Source organism: Myotis yumanensis, unplaced genomic scaffold (genome assembly GCF_028538775.1).
Source record: "Myotis yumanensis isolate MYYU_CA2020_CCGP unplaced genomic scaffold, mMyoYum1.0.hap1 SCAF_5, whole genome shotgun sequence".
Classification (NCBI taxonomy): domain Eukaryota; kingdom Metazoa; phylum Chordata; class Mammalia; order Chiroptera; family Vespertilionidae; genus Myotis; species Myotis yumanensis.
The window spans coordinates 71,331,273-71,357,317 of record NW_027223756.1 but is presented as its reverse complement, the minus strand read 5'-3'; the positions used below and the strand labels follow the sequence as shown (position 1 = coordinate 71,357,317).

Here is a 26,045-nt window from a genome sequence, read left to right as displayed (position 1 = left end):
GTGATTAGGCCTAATTATCAAAAGGAATAGTTACTGGCACACTGGGAGTGGGGGGACAAAAGGCGGAAGTCAGGAGATGTCTAAGAGTTCCTTCTAATACCACTATATCCTGTGGTAAAAGTAATTTCTAAAGCCAAAACCGGTTTGGCTCAGTAGATAGAGCGTCGCCCTGCGGACTCAGGGGTCCCAGGTTCGATTCCGGTCAAGGGCATGTACCTGGGTTGCCGGCGCGTCCCCAGTGGGAGATGTGCAGGAGGCAGTTGATGGATGTTTCTCTCTCATCAATGTTTCTAACTCTCTATCTCTCTCCCTTCCTCTCTGTAAAAATTCAATAAAATATATTAAAAAAAAAAAGTAATTTCTAAAAAAAAATCACAGTATCCTTATATAGGCAGCAGTGAAATCCCATCACTTAGACTCTCACTATAAACCAGCCCCAGCCTCAAAAGTCAAATATAGATTATTCCAAGCTAATCATGTTAATTCTAGTCCCCTTAGCTTCCATGACATCCATTTAATCCAGTGGTTCTCAACCTTCCTAATGCCGCGACCCTTTAATACAGTTCCTCATGTTGTGGTGACCCCCAACCATAAAATTATTTTCGTTGCTACTTCATAACTGTAATTTTGCTACTGTTATGAATCGTAATGTAACTATCTGATATGCAGGCTGTATTTAGGCTACCCCTGTGAAAGGGTAATTCGACCCCCAAAGGGGTCGCGACCCACAGGTTGAGAACCGCTGATTTAATCCATTCTGACCTGTGAGATTGAAGAAGATGGTGTGGAGAAAGATTTTTTTAGGTTTTAAAAAGAGACAAAGAGCCGAGACCGGTTTGGCTCAGTGGATAGAGCGTCAGCCTGCAGACTGAGGGGTCCCGGGTTCGATTCCAGCCAGGGGCGTGTACCTGGGTTGCGGGCACATCCCCAGCAGGAGATGTGCAGGAGGCAGCTGATCGATGTTTCTCTCTCATCGATGTTTCTAACTCTCTATCCCTCTCCCTTCCTCTCTGTAAAAAGTCAATAAAATATATTTAAAAAAAAAAAAAAGAGACAAAGAGAAGTGTGTGTGTGTGTGTGTGTGTGTACACATGTGTACATTGCACACTCTGGACATTGGTGTATGAGGATATAATGATAGGAACACCAGCAGCCATGAAGGTGTTAACAGCATACTGAAAATGGCACATTAGAAAGAAAGAATGGGGTCCATGATGCTATGTGTGAGCCTAACAACCCTGGAACCATATTAGTTTGCAACTTCTTGTTATGCAAGGCAATAAATTCCTTTACTTTTTTTGAATTGAGATTCCTGTTGTTTGTAGTCAAACACATCCGAGTACTGCCTAATCATCGTCCTCATCACTATTACTGCTATTACCTAAACTTACAGGAGTCTGATATGTAATCCCAAACACATTTTTATAAAAATAAACATTGCTCTTTCTCATTAGTAAATTAATTTTATCCCCAGATTTGCTGATGAGAATTTAACCAGAGCAAAAGGAGCTAGTTGACAATGAAAGAAGTCCCTCACCAAATATAACTTCTGCTTTCTAAGAATTGTTTACCCAGAAGAGCCAAAATGCTCAAGTTTATTGGCAATGTCCCTTCCTTTGGATCAGCATGAGAGTCAAAGTGAAAAACTGCCTCTCAGGCACTAAATATTATCCTCTATCTAGATAAGTTAATACTTTCAATCTGGTTGGTTACAACTAGTCAAGTCATACTAAACTGCAGGCCATTCACTCTTTCAAGGGCAACATGATGTGTGTATGGGTATATATGTGTATATATATCTACTTCTTTTTAATCTAACTTATATGTGTTGATTTTATGGTTAAGAAGGCAACTTTATCCTGTGTCTATTTAGGATAAAGATTTATTTTATTATTTATTTAACTTTATTCTACACTCTGACCTGACCACAATATATCATGGCCACCCTCTCTTGCCCTCTCTTGTCTCTAAGAGTCATTCTAGCATGTGGTTTAGGATCAGTCCACTGAAAGATGATTGTGAACTCATCTTTTTAGAAGCTTCAATGAGAATCAGATTTCCCAGGCTGTTTTATAGCCATATTCTAATTGAAAAGAGATTTAAGCCTATAGTTCTCCATCGTTTATTCTTCAGTTGAACCACTTGATGAATTTTTCTTTTGTTTTCTTCAGTATGCTTTGGAAGATACTAACTTGTTATCTCACTTAGTGTGGACTGTGTGGGGTAAAAGTAAACTGACATTAGGAGACAATGTATTAATCCAGGACTTGGAACTAAAGGAGAGAATCAAATTAGAATATTTTAATTAGAATATTTTAACACCACAAGACCTATATTACAAATTTTAAAGTGCGAAATGCTAAAATGAGCAATATTTTTTACTTTGTTGAATTTTGTTACCAATTTAGATAAATGTACCTAAACATTTGCAATATTGTATTAATATTTTAAGTACATTTCAAATAAAAATTTGGTTTTTTATTTCCTTTCCTACCCTATCTGACCACCTTGAGACCTCTGAAATGTTCTTTATTATCTCATGTGACCACTGTTTTAATGAAACTTGACATCAAAATATCTCATTCTCATTGACATCACTTTCTAGATTTACTTTCTCAGCTTTAGTGTCCAAGGTAGTTGTCTCTCCTATGACTTTTTCTGAATCTAGCAATTGCTGCTACCAATATCACAGTAGATGTCACTCCAAAATATAAGTGTTTTAACAAAACTCTAAAAGAAAATTATTTTCTCAAGTCTTGGATGTCACCAATTATACAGCATCCATCAGTTTAATTATAGCTTTTGAAATATGGGGGTTTGAAGGAAACACTACATTAAATGCGACTTTTTAGTTAACTAATTGTAGTATACACCTGTACATAAGATTATATGATTTTCCTATATGTTATTATAATGTTTAGAGATTCCTTCCAAATAATCAAAGTCTTAGAGCCTCATGAGCCAATTTTGGCCATTAGCAGTTAACTGTATCATCAAAATGACATGTTGGTTTTTATTATTTGGACTGGTGACTCAGAACTTTGAGAGTTTATAATTTGAGGCATTTCATAGCATACTGGAGTTTTGGTATAATTTATAGGTTTTTGTTGTTATTATTAGTTGTTTTTCTTTTTTTCTCCCTTAGTTGAAATAGATAATCCTTACATTTACAGCTTTTCTTAAAAGTCAGCTGGAATCTTTTACATATATACTTATGTTCATTCAACAAATTTTAAGTATCTCTCCATTTACTAGTTATATGACTTTCACCTGGGACAAATTATTTAAACTCTTTGTGCTTCAGTTTCACCATCTGTAAAATGGGGAAATAATAGTTCCTATATCATTGTGGTGTTCTGAAGATTAGATGAAATAATGTATGTTTAGTGCTACTAAGAGCTTAGTACTTCTGAGTGCTCACCAGAATGTAGCTTTAAATTTATACTACAGGTACAACTACAACTTTACTACCAAGAAGCAGGCACAGCTCTCGGCTCTGGGGTTTTTCCTCTTTTGGAACTTCTTTATCTGATAGATAAATATTGACACCTGATGATGGTCCTTCATGAAATATGCATTGGTCAAACCAACATCTAGCTTTTGACAGTGATACTCTTTGCCTTTCTTTTCATTTCCTGATATCTGATAAGCAGTTTTTGCAAATATTACATAGCAATTTTTTGTTTCAGGGGTGCTACTTAGTTTAGTCTCTTTGAGGACATTGTAAGCATTACAATTAGGGGTCCAAAATTATGTTCAAAGTAAACATGTTTCTTGGATAGACAGATACTTTAATTACATGAATAAGTACATACATGTGCTGGCAGCAAACTACCACTTAAATCCCAACTTGCTTCCATTCTTTTCTACTATTAAGATTTGTTGTTGTTTTTTTAAGGTTATTTTGAAATTGTTTAAGAGCTGTTAAAATATTTCTATGAATGTATAACTTAGAATGTGGATAATATGATAAAATTGTAGAGTTAGTCATTTAAATCAATACACATGCACATTGCAAATGCAATTTTAAAATTAGCTAACATTGGTGTTCAATTGTGTCATTTTCTCACTAGTTTGAATTGTTATTAACCATGCCTTCACCTAATAAAGTTTTATCTTGAGTTTTATAAAAATGTTTTCTTTTTCTAACTTCCAGATATATTAGAGGTAAAAAGGACATTTTCAAGAAGCTTATCTTAACTACCAACAACTTTGTCAATAATGATTGCTATATTTATTATTAGTAGTAATTTATCAATTAGGGAGTAATTTTATATTTATCATCTTATTGCTCTATCCCGTCATGGGTTTGACTCTCTTGCGGATTATTAGAACTCACAGATGTGGCTCTTTTTCTGTTTGAGGCTATTAGGACTAATTAATATGGACTTTTTGTTATCTAAAACCTTAGATACTGAGGTTCATGTTATTATGTCTAATGTCATTGCTTTCTCTCCTGTGAAGAAGAATTAGAAAGATTGATCCACCTCTCTTCCATTTTCCCTGGACTCCCTTAGAGGGAATTTCCCATTTTTCTTTTAATTTTCTTTGAACTATTCCTCCTTAATATGAGATTTCCTATTAACCTCTTCTGGCTACAAATAATTTAGGGTGTATGTGTGACTGTTCTTGGCAATTCCTGAGCATTGTGCATTTTAATGTACTGAAGTCATTCATAAATTGTTCTTGGAAGATGAAATCCTTGTCAATTCAAACAAGTACATAAATAAACTGATTTCATTCCATATTTTGTATTGAAAACTGAACAGTATGACCTTCATTACCCTCCAGATAAAATGTGATGTTCTGACCAATTTCAGGAATTGGCTGCAGGATATTGGCACTCTCTTCTCTCCACACTGTCACTTCTCTATTAAGATTGGGGGAGTATGGACAGTTGTGTGCTCTCTCTTCCTAGGGAAGAAACAAAACTTAATCTGTGCTCAGATTTCAAACAAACATCAAAATTATCTTTATTTTCCAATTTCCAGTGTCTCCTTTTCTTTGAGTTATAAGTCACACAGAGCCTTGCAGAGAGTAGCCTAATTATGGGTACCTCAGTAAGAGGAAAACATTTCTCTTATAAAGCAATCTTTCTACATAAGACAACTTTAAAAACTGAGGCATAGTTTTTACCCTTATCTTTGAATCTAGTGACTGGATTGAGAATAGCAATCATTATATGTATGAGTAGGTTGGATTACCATGATTAAAAGCATTTTGTGACATTTCTGAAGTATGTGCTAAGGTCAGTGTTACACATATGAGATGGCATGGAAACTTACAGAAGGCAAAAGTTATTGGGTAGAATGAACTAGAATGACAGGACAAAAAACAGATACCTAGTCTTAAACCTTCCCATATTGTAATCTTCTGCATTTATTTTACTTCAACTCTAAAGCAAGATGTTGATATTTATTTGCAGAATAACATACGTATCCCTAGGTGAATTTTACCTATGCAAATTCTATGTGGGTTTTCCCCCCTTAATGATAGGACACGTTATATGACTAAATAGAGAAAATGAGAACTGCTGGACAGAATAAAAATTAATAGATTTAACATTTTTCTTAGTAATTCTGAAAGCACTCTGAAAAAGAAGAAATGGTAGTCATCTTAATCATTGATGCTGTTATTTTCAACCAAGACAATGGGAATACTATTTGACCTATAGAGGGCTGTCCTCTGATATGCTAATTATTTTTAGAAGTAATTAAGAAAATAAAATTTTCATAACATATATTGTATCTCCTAACTTTTATATCATTGCTTTTGATGTGAAAATATTGCATTTCAATTTTTTTATTTCACTGTGGATAAAATGTATACTTGAATATTAATATATTAGTGTCATATTAAAAGAAAATTAGAAATCTAGATTGAACTGTTTTGTTTTATAAATATTTATTGTTAAAATATTTGGATTGTTATTTTAAAAGCCTTCAATTTTTTTAAAATAAAATTAAATACACTGTCCAGTTTGCTTTTCCTATTATGTAATGCTCTAGCAACAGGTTTATTGCCTAAAAAGTAGTAGCCAAGGTACTGGATTTTCACATTGTATACAATGGCAGATTTGAACAAAACTAGCTAAATCTAATTGTATATCCTAACCTGTCTTTTAGGAAAATAAATTAAGGGTAATCTCTGGTATGCCACAGTGTTGTTTTATTAATGGTTTCCTTTATTGACCAACTGTTACACAGTGTTTCTGCAAAGTGCTTGTGCCGATAGCCAGTATTTTGAATTCCAACAGTGCTTTTTATAAATTAAGACTTTTATTTTTAAGAGTAGTATTAAGTTTACAACAAAAGCCAGTACTTTCCTATTTGGCTTTGCATGCCTAGTTTTTTTAGAATTCACTTTGTACCCAAATATGTATATTTTTAGTTCTGAACATATGTATGGTAGATTTTGCTTGTGAAGCACAACTGTGGATATAGTAATTTGATTTTATTTAATTGGCTTTTTTAAAAGGTGAGAGAAAATAAGGAGTACTTATGTAATAGAAGAAAAAAAGTAGCTATATCTTAAAACATGAATTATTATGTGGGAAGCCATTCTCACAGTTAAGAAGTAAATGGAGAGATGCATTATATAGGTGACTAGCTCCAACACATCTTTCCTTCATTCTAAATTACTTCTTAATATTGGTTTTAGTGACTTGTTTATGTTTTCTTGAATTATTTGGTTTTTGCCACCTAACAAATGACTTCAAAACAGCTCACCACCCTAATTTTATCGTGTAAGTCTTGGTGCTACATTTGCATAAAAAATTTTAGTGGAATACTATACTCTATGGAGACTGCTTTACAAAATTTCATGGTGTTTTTTTTTTTTCTTGAATTGCTGAAAACATCTCTTCTATTAAAGAAAAGCTTAACCTGAGATGGGATGAATTAATTTTACCTGAGTTCTCATTTTTTTATGTTTTTATTTCAGAGAGGAAGGAAGAGGGAGAGAGAGAGAGATAGAAACATCAATGATGAGAATCATTGATTGGCTGCCTCCTGCACACCCCCAACTGGGGATCGAGCCACAACCCAGGCTTGTGCCCTGACTGGGAATCTAACCATGACTCTGACTTCCTGGTTAATAGCCTGATGCTCAACCACTGAGCCACACCTGCCAGGCCTTCAAGGATTTTTTATACCCTCCACCCTTGTTGATAGAAATCTTTACCATTTTGCTTCAGAATCCCAATCAACTCTCTTTTCCAACTCCTTCCAAATCATTTGTCCTCCCTAAGAAGAAAACAGCATGCACTCTGCTTTCTGCTTTTATCACTTTTGGTACCCTTGTCTCTGGACCAACAGTGCTGTCCTGTCTGTCAGGCTTAGAAAGCACAGTGAACTCACCTGTCTTTTCAATCCTTTCCCTTGTTCCCCTTTTCTCTACCTTGCTGCTCCCATTATCTCATCTTTTTCCTGCACGTCAGTCTTTTCCTCTCTCCATTGATGTTCCTTCTTTTGTTTCTTGGAAAAAAATTCATTGTACCTTTTTGCCCTTTCATTTTGCCATGTTTTTCCTCCTTGGTACTAATGCATTTTTCAAGTGAATGGTCTTGCCTTGTGTTCCTTCCTTAGCTTCTACTTGGATTTGAGAGTCCCCATTACTTTTGGAAAGAGACCTTAAAAGTCACTACTTTCTTTTCTCTCAATCACCAAATCCATGCCCCCGTTCCCATTTTTGTCTCCTTGGGCTATCTAAAAGACAAAGAAAACTAGCCATGTTCTATGCTAGGCACTTTCATATCCACACAAAAGCCTTTTAATTTTTATTGATTAGGAAACCGAGGCTCCTGGGTAAATTGTTTATGTTAACATAATCATTAAGTGGAAGAGCCAAAATTTGGTCCCTCTTCTGAACACTATGCTCCTTTAATTATACTATGTCATTGCATTGTAAACTTTTCATTTCCGAGACCTTACCCTCCGGGGCATTACTCTATCCCTGCTCTCTTCATTACCTGTTCTCTTACTGAGTCTTCTTATTGAAGATCCTTAGTCTGTACCTTCAACCCTCATTTTTTTCCTTTATGTCTTATTAAATTGCCAACTGCCTACTGTACGTTTCTAGTTGTATCTGTCAACATTTCTAAGACCATACACATCACTGTTTCCATCAACTCAATGCCCTCTAAAACCTGTGGGATTTTTGCTATCAATTATTTTTTTTCTGTCAGTCATTTCTCTCTGCATCTAAGCCAGAAACATCAGTTATCTTTGTCTTTTACTTATTCTCTGGATTGGTAGCATATGAGTTTCTTTTTCATGTTTTTTAAAAGATTTCCTTTGCATTTCTATTGCTTTTGCACATGTGCAAGCCTGGACAAGTTAGGTTAGATATTAAATTCTAAAAACATGTAACCCATAAAAAAGGAAATGACCAACAGTGTACATACTTGATGTAGATATCAATGTTAATTTATAACTAAGAAGCATCAAATTATATTAAAATGGTATTTATCATGTAATTAGAGATTTATGTACTATTTAATGAATCATATTAGTGGTTTTTTATATTTTATGTAATTTTTTTAAAAATAGGTTAGAAATAGTTTTATATGTCTTAAATATTGATTTATAAGTAGGTATGAATAAATAACCTATTAAATAATCTTTAATTGACACTTCATCTTTGAATCACTTGGATTAGAATTAAGCACTTCTGATATGTTATTCTTTTAAATGCAGGGATTTTATTTTAAAAACTGACCATTTTTGCTGGGTGGGTCAATTAAATATACAGTCAACTCTCGATTATTCAAACTAATGGAGGAAAGGATGGAACAAGCATTACTGTTTCTCTAGTCCTGCCCCCTCAGACAATTTCTGAAAGCCTCATTCCAAACAAATTATTCGGCTTTCCATCTTGATCATGTGACATTCTCTAGCTTTGAATCCAGGATGCAGTCTAAAATACAGCTTGCAATCGAGTTGACAAGAAAGTTTCATGATATCACATTCTGTTCTTTATATACATTTTTTAAGTCAGTGCTTTAGGATTGTTTTTATACTATTAAAATACTCATTAAGGTGTTATCTGATGCCTCATACAATTAGTTTTATATGAAAACCTTATCTTTGAATTATAATTTATAGATAATTATAACCTTTCAAAAGCATTACCTCATGGTACCAAGTTATTATAAAAATTTTAATGTAAAAATTTTATGAGAGGGTTTTAAGAGTCTTTTATAAAAATCTTACAACTTTTGATTTCTTAATGTGTCTAATATTTCTGAGTAGTATGTGTTTATAAAGGAAAGAAATGCTGAAGGAATTTATGTGTGAAAACAATATGTTGGGTGTATATACTACGTCATTTTCTCTGCCAATTAACAGTACATAATGTGCTATTATCCAGACATAAGCATTCGTGGTAATGCAAGTATCTGAATAACTGTGAGTTGAAATAAACACACCTGCCTTTTATTTCAATAATTGCACATTCAAATCCACATAGAGCAGTTATTTGAATGTGATTTCCATATACATAAGAGAACATTGATTGGTTTTAGCGTTTGATTTTATGTTGATGTTTTGTCATTGTTTTAAACCTAAAGTAGGTACAAAATTATGGGTAATGCTTCTCTGGAAAACTTTGCATGCAGAGAAAAGGAAATTCAAAGATAAATCCTATGAAAACATAAATTGTTTTGTTTTATGTTTTGCATCAGTGTGTATTGGAGCTAAATTCTTGATGAATATAGCAATGCTTAAAGCCAAAGTGAACAACCCATAAACTGCCTGGGAATTGTGCCCACTTTGCTTTAAGTTAAATAATTTAATTATTTTTCTTTTCAGAATCAAGTTGTTGGTCTTTCATTTGGAGAATCTTCTCAAGAACCTATTTCCTTGAAAAGTGTATTAGAACATGTATCTGAGTTTTAAGAAATCATGTTGTTTTTTTTATTAGACCACGAAGGTGTTTGTGATAAGGCTTATTTTGAAGTCTATATAGTAGTTTTTCCCTCCCCTCTTCAACACCCTCCTCTAATTTAGGCTGTATTTCTGTATAGTTAGTTTTAACTAACATGAGCCAGAAAATTTAATTAGGATTTTTTTAGGAGTCTTAACTTTGAATTTCCTACTTTTCATTGCATGTAAACTGTCAGCCACAAGTAATAGTTTCAGTTCAAGTTCTAGCTTGTATTTTGCATGTTAAAGCTATACAAAGTATATTTAATGCTAGAAAGAATTATAGCTATTGTTCTGCTATTGCCTAATTGCTAAATTTATAAATAAAGACTGATTTTATTTATGAGATTTGTATTTCTGCCTTAGGGAGTGAACTACTTTATGTCCAAGGGTATCCTAGACGACTCACCAAAGGAAATAGCAAAGTTTATCTTCTGTACAAGAACACTAAATTGGAAAAAACTGAGAATCTATCTTGATGAAAGGTAAAAAAAATAATAAAGTTTTCATCAGAAATGAGTTCAGTAATATTTTTTATGAATTGTTTTACTTTAAAACCTATACTACAAGCCTGGCCAACATGCCTCAGTGATTAAGCATTGACCTATGAACCAGGAGGTCACGATTCAATTCCCAGTTCAAGGTATATGCCCAGGTTGCAGGCTTGATCCCCAGTGTGGTGTGTGCAGGAGGCAGCTGATCAGTGATTCTCTTTCATCATTGACGTTTCTATCTTTCTCCCTCTCCCTTCCTCTCTGAAATCAATAAAAATATTTAAAAATAATTTAGTAAAGATAGGGAAAAGATTTTTTTAATTTACAATTTTGTAAATTTGTCATTTCTTTGTGAGCTTTAACTTGCCTATAAAGAAAGCAAAAATAAAAAATAATCCCACTCATACATGCAAAATGGTAGCCCATCATCTTTGTAAATAAATCAAAACCAAGTATTTTTGAATTGCTGCAGTCCTTTTGTATTTTTTTAATAACTAGCCATAAAACCTAAGTGATTGGGTAACTAAAAGTTCTGAATTCTAAAATTGCCGATATAAAAAATCAGATAGACATTGTAATCATAAACTCACAAATCCTAGGGGTAAGAAATATATATTTTCAGATCAATACTGCACAGAAGTGTCACGGACAACTTTGAAAATCCTGAAAATGTGTCATTTAAAAGTATGTTATACACAGAAATGATGCTGAGTAGTCATTAATCTATGCTCTAAATCAGTGGTCACCAACCAGTGGTCCGCGGACCACTGGTGGTCCGTGCGGTCTGAAAAGTTGGCGACCGCTACTCTAAATTATGGTTATCAGTGGACATAAAAAATACTAGGTTGACATTTAATATGACATCACTGCACTACCATTTTTTTAATTAAAGGTCTCATACTAATCTCATGAATGATTCAAAATGTATTTACCTTTTTATTATAATTTTCAGGGTTTTTTTTTATTTCTCAGGTGTTTTTAACAGCAATCTGCATTCATCATATTCTAGAAACTTTGCTATAAAGTAGGGTTATGCATTTGATTAAAATATAATCTCTGTCTTTGGGGAGTTTATAGTCCAGCATACTGGTCATTGAAAGAAATCTCTTACATAAAGAAAGTGTCATTAATTCTTTTTAACTTTAAATGCTAGGTATCTACGGATCAGCAGCTTTTCTCTAAAGAACCCGATCCATCTTTTTGTAAATATATTAGGTTTGACAGACCATATGATCTCTGTCACAGCTACTTATAACTCTACCATTGTGTCATGAAAGTAGATTTACACAGTACACAAACAAGTGAGTGAGCTGTGTTCTAATAAAACTTAATTTATAAAACCAGGCAGTGGCCATATTTGGTCCACTAAATGTTGTTTGCCTATCCCTGCCATAAGCAACTGGTAGATATTAAAGATTATAATCATAGTTTAGTTGAGTAAGGATTGAAGCATTTTTAGCTAAGATTGTCTATTTATTAGAATACTATGATAAAAAAAATCTATATATATAAAAGCCTAAGCGACCATTATGACTGAACAATCGGAACGACTGGTCAACAAGTCGCTATGACATGCACTGACCACCAGGGGGCAGACATTCAACACCGGAGCTGATGCCCCCCTGGTGGTCAGTGGGTTACCACAGCCAACCTCCCGCCAACCTCCCGTGGCCCCTCCACCCTGGCCAGCCAACCTCCCGTGGCTCCTCCCCCCCGCCGCCAACCTGCGATGGCCCCTCCCCCTGGCCAGCCAGCCCCCAATAGTCCTCGATCACCGGCCAGGCCAAGGGACCCCACCTGTGAACGAATTTGTGCACCAGGCCTCTAGTAATTATATAAACACACATATATATATTCACAAATATTTATATAATTGTAAATGGCCTAAATGTATATCATTAGAATTGTTACATTCATAAGATGGGATACTGTGAAGCCATTAAAAAGGAGAGTTAGACCTATGTATAGAGACAGAGCCCTGGCTAGGTAGGTCAGTTGATTAGAACATTGTCCTGATACACCAAGGTTGTGAGTTTGATCCTGGTCAGGGTATGTACAAGAATCAACCAGTGAATGCATATATAAGTGGAGCAACAACTCAATGTCTCTCTCTTGCTTTCTGTCTTTCTTTCCTTTCTCTCTAAAATCAACAAATAAAAAAAAAAAATTTAAGACAGAAAACTGTTGACAATATACTATGTAAAATAAGCAAAAATAATTTCTAGAACAGCCCTAACTGGTTTGGCTCAGTGGATAGAGCATCAGCCTGTGGACTGAAATGTCCCAAGTTCTATTCTGGTCAAGGGCATATATCTTGGTTGTGGGCACATCCCCAGTAGGAGGTGTGCAGGAGGCGGCTGATCGATGTTTCTCTTTCATCGATGTTTCTGACTCTCTGTCCCTCTCGCTTCCTCTCTATAAAGAATCAATAAAATATATTTTAAAAAATCTAGAACAATAGACAGTACATGTAGACATGTAAAAAAGTGTGTATAAACAGTTGTTACCTCCGGTGATGTAGATTGATATGGAAGGTGAAGACTCCTTATTTTCATAATTAAAAATTAAAGAATTATGTTGCTCATTTGGACTTACCCAAGAAGACACTTGAAAAATAACTGCCCTTTACAATATTGAAAATCTTAGTTTTTCATTTTATAATTAGAAATACAAGTTTTACCTTGTTTTGTTCTATTTATGAAATATTTTTAAATTATTTAATTCCTTAAATAATTCACAGTCAGTTTTTTTTTGTTTTTTTTTTTTTATATATTTTATTGATTTTTCACAGAGAGGAAGGGAGAGAGATAGATAGTCAGAAACATCGATGGGAGAGAAACATCGATCAGCTGCCTCCTGCACACCCCCCACTGGGGATGTGCCCGCAAGCCAGGTACATGCCCTTGACCGGAATCGAACCCGGGACCCTTCAGTCCGCAGGCCGACGCTCTATCCACTGAGCCAAACCGGTTTTGGCAAATAATTCACAGTCAGTTTTTTTTTATTTAAGAATGATATATACTTTATAGGATTAGCTGATCTGGTGCTCAATAATAAAGTATTTTTATTCAAAAACTGATGATTAATAGAGAAAAGTTAACTAAAGCTGTGTCTTTTTCTTTTAGGAGAGATGTCTTGGATGACCTTGTAACACTGCATAATTTTAGAAATCAGTTCTTGCCCAATGCACTGAGAGAATTTTTTCGTCACATCCATGCCCCTGAGGAGCGTGGGGAATATCTTGAAACTCTTATAACAAAGTTCTCACATAGATTCTGTGCTTGTAACCCTGATTTAATGAGAGAACTTGGCCTTAGTCCTGGTAAGAATATATATAGTGAATTCCTTCTCCCACTCCCTCCTTCAGGTAAAAACAGTAGTTTATGAGACATTTTTCTCACTATAGGGAAAAATTAACAAATACTTATTTTACTGCTTGTAGCAGTGACTACTTTAGTTTGCCATAACTATCATTTATATATAGTTAACATGCTGTCTTAGGAGGAAAGTTACACTTAGCTATATAAATTTTTAAAAATTGAGTATTGGTATTTTTACTAGTCTAATTAAAAAGTTGAGAAATTATTTGTAACGCTTTTAATAATTTACATATTACATAGGTAAAACCTAGGATTTTTCTAATAAAATGTTTTTCATACAACTACCGTTCATTGTTTTTGTGTGCGTAATATAGCCTGAGTCACTTACATATTTTTTCACGTGATATAGCTTTACTTATCGCTTCATATCAAAATTTTATTGTGCTTCCCGTACTAAGAAGAGATTACAAAATACCTATCATATGAAATTTGTTGAACATTCTCTTATAAGACATAATGTTTAATTAGCTTTGTTAAGACTACAGGATTCTGAAATATAAACACCACAGTGGTAGCAAGTAGTAGTAGCAAGTATCATGAACTTTGTTACTATTTTAATAGTAAACAACAAGTATTGCCCTAAGGATATATATAAAGAAGTAAAGTTTTTTGTTGCATGGTGTTCAGCTTTAGCAATCTTTTCCCGAAAGATTTACTTTTGAGATTAATATGTAAATTCTATAGACCCTTAAAATGCCTATCTCAAATAATATTATTTTACTAACCTTATGAATTGTTTAAATCTTATTGTACTAAGTTAATACAATTTTTGTCATTAAAGATGCTTTCAAATTAAATTAGGGTTTTATAAAAGCATATGTAAATAAATATGTGACTTCTTTTTAATGGGAAGATAAATATACTGACAGTACAAATATTTTATGGTGAGTTGAATGGAAATACCACATTTGAAAGCAGGATGAAAATAAAGCCAATTATGAACTTGTAAAATTTAGAGTGAGTTTTCATGATAAACTCTTGACCTATTCTGAAGTTCTTTTGAGTTGAAGGAAGTGCTGAATTGGTATTCAGTTAGGATAAGCAAGCATCCTTGTTTGCCCAGGACTGGGGAGTTTCCCAGGACACAGAATTTTCAGTGCTAAAATTGGGAAAGACCCAGGCAAACGGGGATGACTTGGTAATCCTATAGTTAGAATCTAATCTTGATCTCTTGAAATTATGAACATTTTTGCATGATATGATGCCTTTGGAACCACATTTTGAAATGCTTCTTTTTCCTTCCAGATGCTGTCTATGTACTGTGCTACTCTTTGATTCTACTTTCCATTGACCTCACTAGCCCTCACGTGAAGAATAAAATGTCAAAACGAGAATTTATTCGAAATACTCGTCGGGCTGCTCAAAATATTAGTGAAGATTTTGTAGGGCACCTTTATGACAACATCTACCTTATTGGCCATGTGGCTGCATAAAAGCACAGTTGCTAGGACTTTAACTTTTAACTTCAAACTAAAGCTACCCAAGGACTATTTAGCAGATATGGGGGTTACATTAGTGCCAGTCTTTCTAGCCTCTGTATACAATCAAGCTTGAGTGTACAATCTTGTTTTCTTTTCTATTTTCTTTTTTAGTCATTTTCTTGAGGAACTAAAGAGTTTTGCAGAATTTTTCTTAATTTTGCTTATCATGTTTGCACAAAGCAGAGCCATTGTCTGACACAGCTGTTTAAGAATGTTAAACTGACATTATACTCTAAAAGATGGTATATTTGTGTATTAGATTTGCCTGAAAAACTTTATTCACTTCCATTCTTTTTTAAAATACCATGTAATGTGTACATATTTAACTAGAGATTTATAATCATAATTATTTTATTGTAAAGATTTTAACTAAAACCTTTCCTTTTTCTCTCAAACTGAGTTCTGAAATTTTTTTGATTCTGATATGAAATTATTAGTCTTTATAAAAATTGAATCTTACTTTGATACAATCAGTACCAGCTTCTCTTCCCTTTGAACTTTGAAAAGAGTATTGATTTGTTAGTATGCAAAATAGGCACTTATTTTTATAATATAAATTTATCACTTTTAATTTTTAAAACTTCTGGGTTAGTCAAGTCACAATAACCTTTAAAACATTTAAAATAGCAAAATATGTTAAAAAAAAGATTTACATATATAAGAACAAAATATTATAACTTATATTTGAAGTAATTAGTCAAACTGTACTATTGTCCTAATGTTGATGATTTCTATTCAGTATCAGTTGAGAAAGGGATATTGTGAATGATAGTAAGTATTCTTTATTCTTTCATTCAGTAAATATGTACCAAGGGTCTTCCACATGCCAAGCACTGTGGTAGGTACGTGTGAAACCTAGACATGGGCTCTGCCTTCACAAATGTTACATGGTTAGGTAATGAGAGGAAAAATACTGCTTAATGGAGAGGAAATGTATGAAATATATCTTAATTAACAATTATTTAGTCATTAAAACACTTAACATTGGAATGATAACAGTATATTTATATAGTAAGTCAAAAGTTCCCTGGAAATACCTCTAAGTGAAAAGCATCAGCTTTGGAATGATACACTATGTGGTGGATAGAGCTGCTAGTTTATGGGAAGAGAACTGGAGGAGCAGGAACTTTTAACTAGAGGTGTGGAATCAGTTTTCTTCCAGATTTGGCCCTAAGTCAATATTACAACTGAATTATGTACTAAGAATTTTCAAGGACAAATCATAAGGTAATCAACTTTTGAAAGTCAAAGGGAGTTTTCGACTGGTATAATAAGTAAGCACTTTCTAAGATTGTGAAGCAAATACTCAAATTTCACAGGTACATCATTTTGAATTCCATGACAAAATAATTCTAATCTTTTTCAGAACTAATTAACTTCAAAACTATCATGTGAAATTTTCAAACAATGAGTAGTGCTAACATTATCGTTTCTATTTTCCAGTGCATGGCACTTTGCCCTCTCTATCTCCTTCTGTCTTTTCTATGTACTCCTACCTAGATTCTGCAGTTCAGACTTTACTGCATTCACTTTACCACATAGTTATCCATCTCTGTCCATCAACCAGCCTGTCTTACTGTTTTGGATACAGGCCATAATAAGTTTCAGACATCAGCACACTTCATTCCTGAAGATTTCAACTTGAATATCATTTGCTAGAGATCAATTTTTAAGGCTTTTTTTTTCTTTTTAGGTAAAATTGACATTTAATAAAATGCATAAATCTTAAATATACTAATTAACGAGTCTTCACAAATGCACACACCTATGTAAAACAAACTCATGGTAAGATGTACTTCCACAAAGCCTGTTTACAGTTACTGTTGTACCACTACACATAAAAACTTAGTAACCACATAGGCGTGTTTACCTCATTACCCTGTTATTTTATAGTTGTCATGTCTTACAAATAGCATGTTATATCATTTTATTGTGGAGTTTATAGTTTGCTTTGTACAGTCATATATATTTTAAATAAATTAAGGAAAAATACTCTTACTTTTACCCACACCATCATTTCTAATGCTCTTATTCCTTTCTCTTCAGTAGTATCAGTCATTTCAGCCTGAAAAACTTTAATGTCTATTATAGTGCAGGTATTCTGGCAGTTAAGTGTCATCATTTTCTTTTATATATAAAAATGTCATTTTGTTTTTCTTTTTGAAGAATATTTTTGCTGAATATATTTCTGTGTCAACACTTCCCCTCCCCCACACTCTTTGGCACTTGAAAGACATCATTTCATTGTTCTGCCCACCCCCTTTGTTTCTAATGAAAAGTCAGTAGTACTTAAATTGTTTTCCCCCTGTGCATAATAATGTCATTTTCCTCTAATTGTTTTATTTTGTAAAATAGTTTTTCAGCCTAATTTTCTCTTTCCTTTCCTTCTTTATACATATGCTAGGCCTTTTGATGTCTCACATATTTGTGGTGTTCTTTTGCCCCCCCCCCAATTGGATTGCTTCTCTTGATCTATATTCCAGTTCACTTACTCTCTGGTAATCATTATTTTAAGCCCATTCAATGAGCTTTTATTCTTTCAATTACTATATTTTTTAGTTCTAGAAATTTCATTTAGTTTTTATAATTTATACTTCTGTGCTATTTTCTACCTTTTCATTCATTACAAGCACATTTTCTCTTACAATTTTAAACATAGTTATTATAGCTGCTTTAACATCTTTTTCTGTTTATCTCAATATCGAGATAAACATCTTAGTGATGGTCTTCCTTGATTGTCTTTTATGAGTAGATTATATTTTCCTGTTTCTTCATAGGTTAGTAATTTAGATTTTTGTCCTGGACATGGTGAATAAAATGTAGAAACCCTGGATTCTGATATGTTTCTCCAAAGACTTCTTTTTAAATATGTTGGCAGTTAATTTGGCTGAATTTCTGTTGTAAGTTCTTGCTCCCTTGCAATTGGTGGCAGCTCAAATCTCAGTTTAGCTCTTTAACCTAGCTGCTGTACTTGGAATCTCTCCTGTGCATGCATGCTTCAGAGATCAGCCAAGAGTTTGGGGCAGAGTTTATACATGGACTTTAGGCTTTTTCTCTGGTTCTTTCCTTGCCATTATTTCTTCCTTCACTTTTTAGCAGCTATCATTGCCCCAACTCTGTCCTATGGTTCTTCAAGTCAGAAAAGCTATAGGCTCCTGTGGTACAGAATGGGGACTGCCCTCAGGCTAAGAGCTGTAAGCATTGGGAAAGTCACTCACTGCTATTTTCTTCCAAGTGTTCTCTGTTGCATCAGCCTATTTTAACTTTAATTTATTTTTGTTGTTAATCCTCACCTGAATATTCCATTGCCTTTTTTTTTTTTTTTTTTTTTTTTTTTAGAGAGTGGATGGGAGGAGGAGAAACAGAGAGCAGAGAGAGAAACATTGTGGTAATCTATGTGAGAGAGACACATTGATTGGCTGCCTCCCACAGGCAGGGAATCAAGCCTGCCCAAGGTATGTGCCCTTGACCAGAATTGAACCCAGGACCCTTCAGTCCATTGGCCTAAGCTCTGTCCACTAAGCCAACCTGGTTAGAGCCATCAGCCTGTTTTTAGCTTGCTTTCCATTACTTTGACGTAGTCGACATTTTTTGTCCTGAGTTTGTGATTTTTATCTGTTAGAGGGTTGGTCTGAAAGACCAACTTTATCTGGCCATTATTTGAAATGGAACCCTCTCCAATTGGACAGTATTCTTTTTACTACTTCCTATACTTAATAAGGATTTGTTCTTGGTTATTTTTAAATTTAGGTGAGTAGAAAATATTTTAAATGTTCTGTCTATGAAAAACCTTAAGTTTTTACTAAACATTTGCTAAATTAGCAATTCATTGTTTCACAGTGGAGGTCCCACTGCACTGGCTTTTGGGGAAGGCTGTTCATTATAGGAGACTGCTTCATGCAGTGTAGGACATGACATACTTGGATTTTCCCTACTAGATGCCAGTGGCTTCCCTGTCATTGTGATATACAAATAATGTCCCAGTGTTTCCAGATGCCTGCTGGAGAGGCATATCCCCTAAAGTTGGGGACTACTGGAACTTCCTTCAGATACAACAAGCTTGTCTCTCTAGAGTACAAACTTCTGATACCATTATTTAAAGGCTTTTAATGCCTCTCTTCTCTACAAAATTAAGTACAGCCTCCTTAGCATGGCATATAAAACCCTTCATAATCTAGCCTCAGCTTTTCTTTAAAGCCTCATCTCCTTCAATGTAGTGCCTGGTCTATCTTTGCCTTTTATAAGCTATTCTTTATGTGATATCCTTCTCTCCCTTCTGTATCTAAAGTTCTAAGATGCACTCCAAGTATATTTTCTTCCTCAAAGCTATCAAAGACTGTCTTTATCATACTACCACTGGTGTTAATTGCTTCTTTCTTTGTGAACCATAGCACTTTGTAAATATCCTATCTAATAAAGATGAAATATGCAAATTGACCGTAACTTTGCAGCAAAGATGGCGGTGCCCACAGCCAATAAGGAGGGAATATGCAAATTGGCATGACAAGGCGAGAGGCAGAAAGGCGGCTCTGGGCCAGAGTGAAGGCGGAAAGACAGCTCCAGCCGGAGCAAAGGCGGTGCTGGCAGCCAGGGGAAGGAAGGCCTATTCTTGTACAAATCTTCGTGCATCGGGCCTCTAGTAGTAGTATAATTATACTCAAACCTACATCTTCTACTCCATTATCAGAATATGGTCTTCTTAAGAGGTCAAGGATTGCTCCCAATGTGTCAGATTTCATTATAAGAACTAAACTAGGCAAATGCAGAGGAATTGGAGAGGAGAAAAAAAATAACACTGGAAATCTATAAGATTTGGTGATTTTAGACAAAGTTTTCTAAGATGAGGAACTGATTGTCTTATCAAAGACTGGAGGCTGGTGCACGAAATTCCCACATGGGTGAGGTGCGTAGGCCTGGCCAGCAATCGAAACACCAGTGTCTGGAGTGGAAGGGTAGGTCCCAGCTGACCTCTGGGCCCTGGGCAGCATCTGGGACCCCAGGCCCCTGCACACCCGCCTCCACCTGAGTCATCGGGCCTCCACCCTGCTCCCTCAGTGCCTGGGAGCCAGCTGGTCACCATCTTCGGGGTGATCAGCGGGGCATTTGGGCCCCTACTCGACTCCCTCAGTGCCTGGGAGCCAGGCAGCAGCCCCGCCCCCTACCGCTGCTGCTGGTTGCTGTCTTCAGGGCGATTGATGAGGCAATCCGGTCTGCTCACACCTGCCTTGGCCTGGCACCACCCACTCACCTACTCCACCATCTCTTCGTGGTCCCACTCTCATCGGAGCCCATCAGGGCCAGCAGCACCTCCACTGCCACCCACTGCCAGCACCGCATCACTGATGCCCACTATGTTCCGCACCATGCCCTGGTGGTCAGCGCACATCATAGCGAGCAAACTCCTGGTCAAACGCCCAGTCAAGGGGACAATTTGCATATTAGGCTTTTATTATATAGGATAATCTGTCTTATTATTAAAGGTAAGTACTAGGAAGCAACCAGTGGAGAAATGGAAAAGATAATCCCAATTTTTAAATTTGAAAGTATTAATAGAACATTGCTTGACTGCAGTTAGAGAATAAGACTAGAGTTCAAAAACAACTGGGGCTGAACATGTAAGATTGGGTTATCCTATAAAGTTATATGAAGTGAAGCATGGGAAAAGACAACTCATCTAGGGCAGGGTCACCAACTGGTGGTCCATGAAGTCCGAAAGGTTGGCGACCACTGTTCTAGGGAACATGTTGAGTTAAAAGAGATACTTGGGAAACACGGCATTTTAAGTTTTGGTAGAGAAAAAGAAGTCAGAAAAGGAGGATTTGTTAAAACTGGAGATAGACAATGGAGTCAAGACAGTCTCTTCAATAAATGGTGTTGGGAAAATTGGACAGATACATGCCCAAAAATGAAACTAGACCACCAAATTACACCATACACAAAAATAAACTCAAAATGGATAAAGGACTTAAACATAAGACGGGAAACCATAAAAATATTAGAGGAATTCACAGGCAGCAAAATCTCAGTCATATGCCAAAGCAATATCTTCACCGATACAGCTCCTAGGACTATGGAAACTAAAGAGAAAATAAACAAATAGAACTACATCAAAATAAAAAGCTTCTGCACAGCAAAAGAAACCATCAACAAAACAACAAGAAAGCCCACTGCATGGGAAAACATATTTGCCAATGTTATCACCGATAAGGGTTTAATCTCCAACATTTACAGGGAACTCATACAACTTAACAAAAGGAAGATAACCCAATAAAAATTGGGCAATGGACCTAAATAGATACTTTTCGAAAGAGGACATAAGGCCAAGAGACATACGAAAACATGCTCAAAGTCACTAATCATCAGAAAGATGCAAATCAAAACGACAAAGTGGTACCATCTCTCACCTGTCAGAATGGCTATCATCAACAAATCAACAAATGACAAGTGCTGGCGAGAATGCAGAGAAAGGGGAACCCTCATGCACTGCTGGTGGGAATGCAGACTGGTGCAGCCACTGTGGAGAACAGTGTGGAGTTTCCTCAAAAAAACTAAAAATGGAACTCCCATTTGACCCAGTGATCCACTTTTAGGAAGAAATTCCAAGACACTAGAAACACCAATCAGAAAGAATATATGCACCCCTATGTTCATAGCAGCACAATTGACCATAGCTAAGATTTGGAAACAGCCTAAGTGCCCATCGGCAGATGAGTGGATTAAAAAACTTTGGTACATCTACACAATGGAATACTACGCTGTGGTAAAAAAGGAATTCTTACCATTTACAACAGCATGGATGGAACTGGAGAGCATTATGCTAAGCGAAATAAGCCAGTCAAAGAAAGATAAATACCACATGATCTCACTCATTTGTGGAATATAATGAACAACATAAACTGATGAACAAAAACAGATCCAGAGACAGAGAAGCATCGATTAGACCAGCGGTTCTCAACCTGTGGGTCGCGACCCCTTTGCAGGTCGAACGACCCTTTCACAGGGGTCGCCTAAGACCATCAGAAAACACGTATGTAATTACATACTGTTTTTGTGATTAATCACTATGCTTTAATTATGTTCAATTTGTAACAATGAAAATATATCCTGCATATCAGATATTTACATGACGATTCATAACAGTAGCAAAATTACAGTTATGAAGTAACAACAAAAATAATTTTATGGTTGGGGGTCACCACAACATGAGGAACTGTATTAAAGGGTCTCGGCATTAGGAAGGTTGAGAACTACTGGATTAGACCGTCAGACCTCAGAGGGAAGATAGGGGTGGGTGGGGGTAAGGGGAGGAGATCAACCAAAGGACTTGTGTGCATGCATATAAGCCTAACCAATGGACACAGACACCAGGGCGGTGAGGACATGAATGGGGGGATAAGGACACAAATGTAATACCTTAATCAATACATAAAAATGAATAAAACTGGAGACAGACCAGAGAAGAATAGTATCCCAAGAACTAGGTAAGGAGGGTTTCAGGAAGGATGTTGAACTTTGCATATGATGCAGCCCAAGAAACTAGTTTTTTTCCTATCTACACTCAGGCTTTTTTGAAATCTACCTTTTCCACTTGGGTCTGAGTTCTTTGAGGCTAGAAAGTCACAGTAGTGCTAGAGGCTTTTATATTGTCTCTGACCAATTATTCCCTTATTCAGCGTGAAATCTGAGCTCTGCTGAAACCCACAGGAGTATTTATGGTGCATTGCAATTCAGTCCTGTCTACACCTTCCCCTACCAAGGGCTGTGCTGTTCCAAGCTCAGAACACACCATACAGCTGGGCACTGCTAGTACATTCATCCTATATACAACCAACACCTATATTTTCTAAGATACAGATTTTTTTTTTTTTAAGAAAAGGAAAGGTAAATGGAAAAATGCCTTAAAAGTTTGAGTCCTCCAAATTTATCTACAGGATTTTTCCTGTTACATTCTGTTAAAACTAACACTCTCTAATTTCATTTGTTCTGCTTTCCCATCTGGGAAACTTGTATCCCCTTCCCCAGATTTACCTATTTGTCCTTCCAAGTCTTCTCAGATGCTTTTCCCTCCAGCGCAACTTTCCTAATTCTTGCAGGTGAAAATCTTGTCATTCTATCTCCCTCAGTAACTAACACAGACTTTGGCCACGAGCAGTTTCTCAATAAATGCAATTGGGTTATTTTAGCCTTGGTTCAGTTTCTACATAAGCATATAGGAAAGTGCTTTACTTTTGCATTTTTTTAAAATATACCCAGATCTTTCAGGTTTACAAAAGTTACAAATCAGAATACATTTATTATTTTTTTTAAATATTAATACAGATTTAATCTATGTATTATTCTAGATGTAAACTCGTCTCTAGGATTCTAACTTTAAATATTTGGATAAATTACTGCTTTAATATAGTTTTATTTTTTAAATATGTTTTTATTGGTTTTAGGGAGAGAGGAAGGGAGAGGGAGAGAGAAACATTGATCAGTTGCACCTCAACCAGAGATCGAATCTGCAGCCTGGACATTGCCCTGACTGGGAATTGAGCCAGCGACCTTTTGTGCATGGAACAACACTCAACCAACTGGGCCACACCAGCCAGGGCTGTGGTTTTTGTTTTGTTTTGTTTTTAAGAATTTAAATCATTGATCTTGTTACTTCTCTAAATTAATATTTTACATTTTTTCATTATCAATATGGTGTTCAATAAGAGTAAACTTGTTCAGAAGCCTTCATATTTAAAATAATAACCTGTTTATTCTAACTGGAGTCTGTTTTCTGTGTTTAAAGTGAACTTTGTCTTAAAGATCACTATTAATAACATACTGCCTGCAGCCTCTTTTCATGCATTTATAAGTGAACATGTCCTCTTTGGAAAGCCATCCTATGGAAATAGTCCAAAATAGAGGAAAGGTAGGATATACATCTTAATTACATCATTGTTTTTAATTAAAGAAAAAAGGTGGAAACACCTGGAAAGCCCAGAACTTGGGTCTTTTGTAACAACCAACACATATTTGAGAACATACTATATACCAGACACTATGCCAAGCACTGGTGAAGTACAGCAAAATACATCCTCATGATGTATTATTATGAAGCCTTGATGTTTATAAATAGTATGGAAAAACCGTTATAAAAACTGGTAAATATTTAAAGGGATATTAAATTATACACATAGACACATATTACAATTACTATGTATAACAGCAAAAACCTATTACTGGAAAGAAGAGATTGGAATAAAATGTGCCAAAATATTATGGATAATGAGTTATTTTTATTTCTTCTTTCAGCTATTATTAAGGATCATATATTTTAGGTAGAATAAAATAAATTCATTGAAAGGTAAATGGTGTCCTTAATTTAACTAGTATAGTTTCCCCTTAGAACGTTTCCATGTATTTTTATTCAAAATTTGTTTTCTTTTTCAAAGACACTTGGTTGATCTGTTAAATCATATCTGGACAAATGTTTTGTTTGCAGGCTCAGAAGAGTGGATTGCTTTATTTTATTTTTGTCTAATCGAATTAAAGGCCCACAGGAGAAAGATACCAAATCTTTGTTGAGGAAATTTTCATTTGTTAAAAAGAAAAAAAAAATGGCTTTCTTCTTGGCATGGTTGGACAGGAAGGTTGGATTTAATTTAGAATGATTAATGAGATTTTGTCAGGCTCCTTGACTGGACTACCACTGCAGTTTGTCAGTGCAGCAACCTGGGGAACCCGGACGCCATTCTGTCGCCCCAAACCGCTCTCCAGGGAAAAAATTAACTGGCAGGACTAGTGCCAGGTACATGTCAATGGCATTGTCTCTGAGATATTGACAGCTTAAGAGTCTGAATCAGAAATATGTAGGTTTGGAGAACACACATACCTCGCATATTGTGTTCAGTCTCTTTACAAGCGGTTAACCACTTTTGAAATATTTAAGTTGTTGATGTTTTTCCAAAGGGAACTAAAGACAAAATCTTTACCAAGTCCCTCCTCCCTAATTTATTTTAAAAATTAAACAAAGTAACTTTAGGATCTCAAATTACTTTCTGTTGTTGGTTTTTTTCTTACTTAAAGAATTAAGATGAAGCTTTTCTTAAAAAATGAAATCATTTTTCACTTTTGAAAACGCTTTTTGAACCCTTAGCATGACCTAATTTTATAATCAATGTTCAGATTCAGCTATAAGTTTCTGAACTGATTTAATATACCCCTTTTTTACTTACTCATGTACTTATGTTTAAAAATAATCAATGATATAAATAGCAGCCAGAGAGAGTGCAGAGAAGGAAGGGGCCTAGAAAAGTTGACCGAAGCTGCTGCTCTTATTGAGAGAAGAATAAAAGGAGGAAAATAAAGCTGCTGTGTATATACCAGCACGACTGTCCCCATGATATAGCCTGGTTGGGAGTTTCTTCTAAAGCGAATGTCATTTTCAATCCTGAAGCCATCAACTAGTATATTGTATTCCTAAAATTCTGAGAAATTATATAGACTATTTTCAATGTGTATGAATTTAACATTGTTACAACTTAGGTGCCGCAGTACATATCCCCCCCCACCCCCCCCAAAAAAGAAATATAATGAAGGAAATTGTGTTCATGAAGGAATTCACAGTTAATTTTATTTCACTTTGGAGATTTCTGTCCCTTAACCTGGGAACAAAGAAAATAATACATAGTCTTTTCCAAAATGCCATCTAAGAAAGATTATAGCCATTGTCATTAATAAGCCAGAGAAAAAATTCTTGAACGAGGCCCAGCTCCTGTTGGAATAGGTGAACTC

The 26,045-nt window shown here is 35.3% G+C and overlaps 1 protein-coding gene across 1 annotated transcript in view; it reads left to right on the top strand.

Annotated features, from left to right (window-relative positions):
* The window catches only part of FBXO8 (F-box protein 8), a 47,759-nt gene extending 28,048 nt beyond the window's left edge, over window positions 1–19,711 (top strand). The window contains exons 4-6 of the mRNA XM_070415476.1: window positions 10,290–10,408; window positions 13,543–13,739; window positions 15,043–19,711. Coding sequence (XP_070271577.1) covers window positions 10,290–10,408; window positions 13,543–13,739; window positions 15,043–15,230 — 504 coding nt within the window. The 3' untranslated portion in view covers window positions 15,231–19,711. The remainder of the gene's footprint in view (window positions 1–10,289; window positions 10,409–13,542; window positions 13,740–15,042) is intronic.
* Window positions 19,712–26,045: the final 6,334 nt, after the last annotated feature.